Source organism: Ailuropoda melanoleuca, chromosome 11, assembly GCF_002007445.2.
Source record: "Ailuropoda melanoleuca isolate Jingjing chromosome 11, ASM200744v2, whole genome shotgun sequence".
Lineage (NCBI taxonomy): Eukaryota > Metazoa > Chordata > Mammalia > Carnivora > Ursidae > Ailuropoda > Ailuropoda melanoleuca.
The window spans coordinates 101,391,265-101,400,092 of record NC_048228.1 but is presented as its reverse complement, the minus strand read 5'-3'; the positions used below and the strand labels follow the sequence as shown (position 1 = coordinate 101,400,092).

The 8,828-nt window shown below is 46.4% G+C and overlaps 1 protein-coding gene across 2 annotated transcripts in view; it reads right to left on the bottom strand.

Annotated features, from left to right (window-relative positions):
* Window positions 1-6,482: 6,482 nt before the first annotated feature.
* The window catches only part of RAB28 (RAB28, member RAS oncogene family), a 107,314-nt gene continuing 104,968 nt past the window's right edge, over window positions 6,483-8,828 (bottom strand). The window contains exons 7-8 of one of the 2 annotated variants that reach the window (XM_034672116.1): window positions 8,641-8,735; window positions 6,483-7,386 (exon numbers count right to left, since the gene is read on the bottom strand). In XM_034672116.1, coding sequence (XP_034528007.1) covers window positions 8,646-8,735 — 90 coding nt within the window. In that variant the 3' untranslated portion in view covers window positions 6,483-7,386; window positions 8,641-8,645. The remainder of the gene's footprint in view (window positions 7,387-8,640; window positions 8,736-8,828) is intronic. The other variant, XM_034672115.1, reaches the window with a different exon arrangement.

Here is an 8,828-nt window from a genome sequence, read left to right as displayed (position 1 = left end):
AATCCCTGTTCTATCACTCCACAACTGTACAACCTCCAACAAGTTATTAAACTGCCCTAAGCCTCAGTTTCCCCATCTACCAGAGAGAACACAGATATCCACCCCCCTAGTCACCTAGTGCTGGGAAGCAAATTGTCCCAAGATTTCACGACTTCAAACAACATTAATGATTTATTAGCTCTCGTCGCTTCTATGGACTGTGGGGGCGCCTCTGTTGGGCGCATCTAGGACAGGGCCTCTGGCGAAATTGCAGTCAGGTGAAAAGCCAGAGGGTTCACTTCCAAGCTGGCTGCATCAATAAGCTGGCAAGTGGATGCTGACTGTTAGTGGGATGTCTTCTTTCGATGGCGCTCTCCACTTTGTTGCTTGAGTGTCCTCGTGGCTTGGTGTCCGGCTTCCCTCAGAAGGGGCAGTCTGAGGCACCAAGGTGGAAGCCGTAATGGTCTTATGAGCTAACCCTGGAGATCACACTCCACACTCCACCCACCACCTGTGGGTCACATGGGTTAGTCCTGCTTCAGCGTGCGAGGGGGTGACACAGCATGTGACTAGCCGGAGGGGAGGGTCCTAGGGCCATCTTGAAGGCCGATTACCACACGCACCAGCTGAGAAGATGGTACAGAGGCCTCACGATGCACCTGCACTGCGTCCATAATACGCCGCGGTAAAGAGCAGACACAACTGCTCTTCACAAACGGGTCTCAGGAAACTGAGCCCAGAGACAGTAAGTGGTTCAACTCATCAAACAGCCCACTGGTTCTGAGCCAGCAGGAGCAGGTTCTAACTTGATGCTTCGGGGTCCCTTTTTCCATAGAGAAAATCCCAGTAGAGACACACAGGTGCGGGACCACTTACTAGAATGAAGTGGTCACCAGAGTTGAAGAAATTAGTCCTAGGCAATAAGAAACTAGATGTGACACAACATTGCATAAAGCAATCTCTTCCCTCCTTGAAGATGAACGGGTGCCTCAGAAGAAAGAGTGGGGAAGCTGTTAGAGGATTCTGAATGTCAGGCTGAGGGAGTCATTTTCCTTTCATAGAAAAGGCCGCGGGGAGCCACTGAGGAGTTTGGAACAAGACGGTTCATTCAAACCCGTGGGCCAAGTTTATTCTCCCAGCTGCGTGTGCAGCAGCTGGAAGTCTCAGAAGGAGGCAGGCCGTGGGAGCAATGCAGGCATCGGGGATGAGGGCAGCGATAGTGGGCAAGGAGAAGCGGCCTGGCACACACCGTGGCCGGGAATCCCATCCATGGGCCACCTGCGGATGTGGGTGCACTAAGGATGGAGGAGGCCAGGGCCCGAGGCTTAGGTGACAGCGGTTCAGTGAGCTGGCCCACATGCGGCGCCAGTGAGATCTGTGTCTCCGACCCAAACTACAGCCCCGAGCCTCCCTTCAATCTACAGCGTGGGAGGCCCAGGGACATTCAATACAACTTGGAAGCAGGACTTTAAAACAAATAGTCTACCTTTCCTCTCATTCCCTGCTCTCCAGTGTAGAAAACTAAAGCGATGAAGGAGCGGACAGGATGGAATGTACGCGGTTCTGAGCTCAGCCCAAAGGCCCTCCTCCTCTGAAAGGTTCACTTCCTGGGGCTGAAGGTGCTGGAGGGAGGGTGTTTCAGGCCAGGCTGTCAGTCCCGGCCTCACCTCCCTTATCAAAGCCGTCCTGACCACTCCCTCCCGCTGCTCTGGGCAGGGCTTACCCACTCTCAGGGCCCTTCACCTGGTTTACCAGCATGGCTTCTCTCCTGACACTCAGGGTGCCACGGTGCCCTAATAATGCGAGCGCAGAGACCAGAGCCCCGGGCATCGTATGGCCCCAAGGCCCAGCATGAACACTAGGATTTTGTTTTCCAAGTACAAGTTTGACAAATAATTTTCTCTTCTAATTTCATCAGTTTTACATCCAGACACAAAGGTTTCCAGTCACAAGGGTTGCAGTCTGGCCACCAAGGCCATCCATGGGCTGCCACTCACATCACAGGGAGAATAGAGCTATCACCCATTTTCCGGGACGGCAAAATGCCTTGTTCTACCAAAATAGCATGGCAATTTTCTAAAAGAGGGAAGCAAAGTGACTTGTTCTAAAAGAGGGAAGCAAAGTGACTTGGGAAAGGAATCTTTGTTTCCAGTTGGCACAATGATTCTATATGGGCTAGAAGTGGCTCTATATACACATAGGCTTTACTGGGCCGACAGAACTTAAAAACTGGATGGGAACGGCTTTAGACAGGGCACTCCAGCTTCACCCCCACTCCCTACTTCCTTATACGCTTCCTCGCTTTTTATTCATTTGCCTGCCCAGCCCCTGATGCCCCATGTTTGTGGACCTGAGATGTGACACAACATTGCATAAAGCAATCTCTTCCCTCCTTGGCAAGCAGATGTGTGCAGTCTTCTTTCTAGAGCTTCTACCCACCCATCCTATTTCTGGGGTCCAATAGGTTCTATAATAGATTAGCCTTTTTCTAAAGCACAGCCTTTCGCCTATTTAAAGACTACCATCGGAGTCTCTCCGAGGCCCGCTTTTCCATATTAAGCATATTGTCTTCCTTCACAGGACATCGGACCCCCTCACTGTTATCAGAACATGCTGTCAGCCTCTTAAAGAGAGACCCTGTGTAAGGGGAAAAGTATTGCGAGCAAGGTCTAATCCCTTGCAATCTGAAGTGTCATCCAAAAGCCAGCAGTGTCAAATATCACTCCGGAGCTTGTTATAAATGCAGAACCTCACATCCCACCTGGGATCTACTGACTCAAGGCTCTCCAGGGGAGCCGCACGCACAAACCACCTCGGAGAACGGCCTCTCTTTGCATTAACGTAGCCTAAGATGACATTCCCTTTTGAAGGCGATTATGTTACGCGGGGGACTCTGATTCCTGTTATCTGAAATCCCTATCTGACCACACTCACTGCTAAGCCACATCTTCCTGTATCGTATTACAGTTTTATTGAAACATTTAACAGTCCGATCACATTTTTATGAGTTATACATGTGCCTAGACTAAGATCTTAAGGACCAAACGCAGATCATGTTTACCCCTGTCTTTGGTGCCAAGCCAAAGCCCAATACGTAATAGTTGCTTGTGTTAAGAATTAAGAAAAAAATAAACAGTAGCTGAAATGAAAAAGGAAATTGAGTCACGCTGTTAAAACAATTTGTGACATGGCTTGCTCGGGGGTTCCACTTCAGGGACTGGTATTCTCTCACTTCTCCCCTCTGCCCCCTTGGGATCAGCTCTGTACCTGGGCAGCCCCTCCCTCGGTGTTCTCAAGATAGTGGCCAAGGTTGCTCAGAGCCATAACCTTTCTCGTTCAAAGCCAGTGGGCAAAGAGTAATCTGGAAACTTCAAGGGGTGGAAGCTTTTTTCTTTTCTTTTCTCTTTTTAGAAACCTCAGCAAATGTCCCCTCCAGTTTCATTAGCTTTCATGGAGTTACCCCCTCATTTCTGAGCCAATTCCTGAAGCCAAGAGAAATTAATATCCTCACGGGTTCAAGCCAATGAGGATCCAGTCCTAGAGCTCTGAGTGGCTGGAAACGGAGGGGGGGCTCCACCAGGCAATGAGGAAAAGCTGTTGGGAGGAGTGGTGGCATGGATGCCAGGGAGACGGCGAACAGACGTCCACCATGGTGCTCAGTAGGTCTGCATTTCCACTGCCTTTGAATCTCGCGACCGTTCTCCAGGATGGCCAACATTACAGCAATCACTAGCATGGGCTATGGCCAGAAAACTTTTCTATTTTTAAATGACACACAAATTATTATGCTCCATCGCATTGTTTCAGTGATCGACTTTAAAGGGCCCTGGCTTACCTCCTCCTGGAATAATAAAACAGTCACAGGAGTTCTTTGGGCCCCTCCAAAAACCACTCTAGAGCGGTTTGCCACACATAATAGAGGGTGCACTTGAAAGGCAGCATCCAATGACCAGTTCTGGCCGAAAACTTTTGTGTTTTTTGAAAGTTCAGTAAGCACCAGAAGTGACCACAATGTGTTTGAAACTTTATAGCATGTGTCTTCAGGAGACAAAGTGCCTAAAACTAGATGGAAAGACTTGTAATTTTTTAAATTAAAAACTGTAGACAGGAGAGGTAACAGTCAAAGTAAAATAAGCATGAATCCTACGTTTTTGTTTCAAAAATAAAACCCGAGGTATGGGGAAAATTGTAATATGGAATTCAGAAATCTGCTTTGGCCATATGCTCTATTTCATGGTCACTGTGCCTGCTTTCCTTGGCCAAAAGGCTCTCAGTGATGGGTCAAGCCTCGCTGGAAAAGACATAAAACCGATGGGACCAAAGGCACAGGGTGGGGAGGGGGGCACGTTTCTATCCTCACCTTGGTGATCAGAGGGGACATTTACCATCACCGGCCTCTTCGGACTACGTTACTGGTCTAGGTGGTCGTGTGGGAAGGTGGAGGGACCAACACTGGCCATCACTACTGCCTGAAACACTCAGGCCTGGTCAACTCCCAGGAAGGAGGTCAGGTGTGTGATCTTCACAAATGAAGGCAGCCCCCACGGCTACCGGCCTTGTCCATCCTATCTCAGCAGTTTGTGTGGGTCCTGGCTCCACCACTGACTCCAGGAAGGAGTTGGTGCAGTCACTCACTCACTCTCGGCTTTGGTGTCCTCATGTGTAAAATGAGGGCAATGATACACCTGTCATAGACTGATGTGAGAAAAAAAACAGCTCATGTGGCAAGTGTCTGAAAATGTCTAGGAAAAGCCACCCTACAAAGGCCATTCTCCCTCCTGCCCCCTGCTCAGTCCCATTCAGTGCTCGAACCGCATCAACACACAACTAAAGTGCTTTGATCACAGACCTCTTGTCATTTCTCTCTGCCTCCTCCAGAATGCCTTGTAGCACTCAGCTTGTACAATCCTATGTATGTGTTAAGTCATACCTGCGGAAATCAGATTAAGAAAAAGATCAAGAAAATCTTCCAGTTTTCACATAGATGTAAAAACAACACAAAATGACCACAAGAGCATGGCCTCGTCTCTTACTGAACATACAATCTAGGGCAAGTTTAGTTGAACAGCAGACTTAATCAGAGCTTTTAAAATAGCAACAACAGGGGCACCTGGGTGGCTCGGTCAGTTAAGCATCTGCCTTTGGCTCAGGTCCCATGAGGGTCCTGAGATCTCGAGCCCCAGGTCAGGCTCCCTGCTCAGCAGGAAGTCTGCTTCTCCCTCTCCCCCCACCCTTCCCCCTGCTTGTGCTCTCTTTCTGTGTCAAATAAACAAAATCTTTTAAATAAATAAACAAATAAATAAAATAGCAACAACAAATCTCTCTCCTATTAGGCTGTAAAGTCCTTGAAAGTTGAGCTCTCTTTTATTTAAATTTATATTCTCCTGAGAAACAGGGAGACTATCCTCTCCCTAGAAGGCTGGCTGGCATGTTAGGAGCTGCCGAAAGGAAGGATAAAATGAAATACTTTGAAGGGCTTATCACTTGAAAGGTGTAAAAGGCTGCTTAATTGCTATAAAGTAAAAAACACAGAAATCAGAGTTAAGAAAGATTGGACTTGCTACCTGATGACTACAGAAGTCACAATCCTTAAATTTCTTCAACTTCAAATCACTCTTGAGAAGTGGTGACCCCTGGCCTGGAGACAGATTTCCTCTCGGGTCTAGCTTTGATCCCACGTCCTCTGGCAAGTTCTTTTTCTGTCCAAACTTCAGTTTCCTTAGCCACACAGGATATGAAATAACAAGTTCTCTAAGATCCCTTACAGCTGTAAAATGAGGTGTCCAAAATTCCTGCACACATTTGTGGCAAGTCTCCTATGAGAAAGGCACCCTGCTCGGCGCCCCGCAGAGGCGGGACATAGAACAGACCCAGACTGTTCTCAGCAGGCTCGTGGCTTATTAAGGAATAAAACACGAGGGCACAAATCGCTGTGATTCGAGGCAGGAGAGGGTCACAGCCATCCCATAGGTACTCCCGAGGCACTTGCGCCGTATAGACGAGGACTGGCTTTGCGGAGGGGCGGCATTCGTTCCTGTTTTGATGTGGCAAATACGAAGCACCCACTGGGCCAAGCACTGTGCCTTCGCACAGAAAACACAACCGTGACCAAGATACACAGAGCCCTGCCCTCACCGTGCCTGAAGGCTGGCTGGCAGAAGACAGATTTCGGGGTGGGGGTGGGGGGAGTTCCAGGCGGGGGGAGCCGTGTGTTCAGACAGGAAGGCAGAGCATCATAAAGCACGCAGCAGTGAGTCCGGGCTCTACCTACGCAGAGGTAAGCAGCACGGAAGGTCGGGATGAGAAAAGGGAGAGACGCAGGGTGCGCCTCGTGCGGAGCCCGACATGCCGGCCGTGGACCTGAATCAGTCCCACAAAGTAACCTACCCGTCCGAGAGACGGAAAGCTTAGGAAACGTGACGCACCCCCTCACTCTGTATCCAAATACACTTTGTCTGCTGTAACTAAAAGGCAGACACCCGAAAGAAAATTCCCCCAAAAAAGTAACTGAAATAAGTTTATTTGCAGGAGAAGAACATCTGAACATCAGGTACAGTCTGACCCACAACGATCCAACAACAGCCGTGCCTCGTGCCAGGAGCACGGACGGGTCGGAGGAGACATCAGCTGAACACATCAGAAAGCCATCGCACCTCAGTGACACAATACGTAGTGACCATGACTCAGGAATAAAAATACGACAGCAAGTACGACACTGTGAGCTACGGTTACAATACCAACAATTTAGGCCCTTTTTAAAAAAATGAAAAAAATAGATTACAGCTTTATTTCAAGCATTTTCATTTGGATACAACTTTATATATTTTCACTCACAATAGACAGCAAAAGAATGCCTTCTGAAGTATCTGTAGATAAAATATATAAGTTATCTAAACGTGTGCAGTGGGAAGCGCCCCGCCAGGCAGGAGTTCAGGTGAGAGAGTGAAACCGTGCCGGCCACATCCTGGCTGCCGGTCAAGACTAGCACAGTCTTCACACTTGTCTAAAAAGGTTTACGTCAGAGATAAAAGACGGGAAAGAGAACCAGCATCATTCCTTTTCAGTGAAGCATTCTAATGCCAGACAAGGGGCTTTCCATGTTGGATTCCAAGTGTGTTGTCCCGAAGTGCAATCCAGTGCAATCCGTCCGGGCCGAGGAGCTGCCGGAGGCCGTGGCGGCCGCGCCGAGGAAGCCGGGAGGAAAGTGTTAACTGAACACTACAGAGATGGCCACTGATAACAGAGCTTCTAAAGGCCCTGGGCCCACACGGGGCGAAGGGCAGCCAGGACCACGGGTGCAAAGGTAACGTGCGCTCACTGAACTGCACACATAGAGCTCCTGGGAGGGTTAACAGTTCTCGACATAGGTTCCTGGTTGTAGTTTACAATATCTGCCTTCACCACCCTCTGTCATAAAAGAAAACAGAGTTATTATCAGCACATCAGAACATTTAGAAAGAGCTCGTTAAAGTATATTTTTATTTTCTGAACTTTGGTGAACTTCTGATGACAGACATCATAAATGAAGCCAGAGCTGGTATTAAAAGAATCAATCAGAACAAACTGATGTAGAGCTGAGATGCTGGGCAGTGAGGGGCTTGGGTCTGGTTTTTGGGTTTTTTGTTTTATAAGGATAGAAGAGCAATTCTTTTACTGAGTCGTCCCTGGTTTTATAACATTAACTTGAGGTTACAAGTCTAATACAAAATTGACAAATCAATATGAAAAACTAAACCCTGGATATAATTTAAAGCAAAGGAATGAGAATTAATCACTCACATGTTTTAACTCATAGCAAGACCTCATAATTTCAAGTAAATATATGTCATTATTTATTAATATTTAAATAAACCATTATACCCAGCCATAACTTTTTTAGAATGTCTGCAGCAATTTGCAAGTTACCAAGAAAACGTGTAAATGTTAAATAGGAGTCACATATAAAGGAGAAATGTTTTGAGCAACCCAATTTTTAAAACTTTTCCAATTTTTAAAACTTTCCTCCCAAATCCCTAATTTACTTCCAAAGAGTTCACTATTGGGTTATGAATAATGACTCTAAGAAAATACAGAATGAAAAATTTAGAAAATTACCTCATATTCATGTTTTACTAAAACAATTTAAACCAAGAGACACTTTTAACTCTTCTTTCCATCCCCCCAACCCACACTTCAAGGAATATCTTCAATGATGAATTTAGCAATATGCCCTAAGTAATAATTAAAACTAAAACAGCTCCTTCACTGTTCTCAACTCTATTACTAAGTCTGCATACAGAAGCAGACAAAGAAAGGTAATTCAAGGCAAATTTTAAAAATACTCTTTCAATTTCCCTGCTATTTCAGGAAAAAATGGGAAGCACTGAATAATGTAATAACTGTCTCAATTCTCCACGCACATGTGATAAACACAACCATAAAGACAAATATGTTTGAAAGTAACTGAAATGCTATTTTAATTTGTTCCAATTCCTTGTTTGTCAGTCTCCTGGCAAAGAATCAATTTTTCAAAGTTCTAAAACAGGATTTACCATGAACAATATTAATTCCCAATAATGTACAATAATCATTTGAACTTCTCTACTCATAAGGAATAAGGAGCAAGATAGCTAGTCCCCCCGCCCTCCTCCCCCAAATTGCAGTCGATTTACCCATTAATACCTGCACTACTGTACTGAACAGATTCTACTCTGAGCAGAGTTGGTATGTTGATTATCTTCTTCCGGGTACTTCACTATTTCTGCCCTGACAATATGCTGCCAATTCCACACAACATAAACAAGATGAAGAAGAAAGAGGGCGGAAAAGAAAAAAAAGAAAAAATGGAAAGTACGTTCAATGACTGAAAA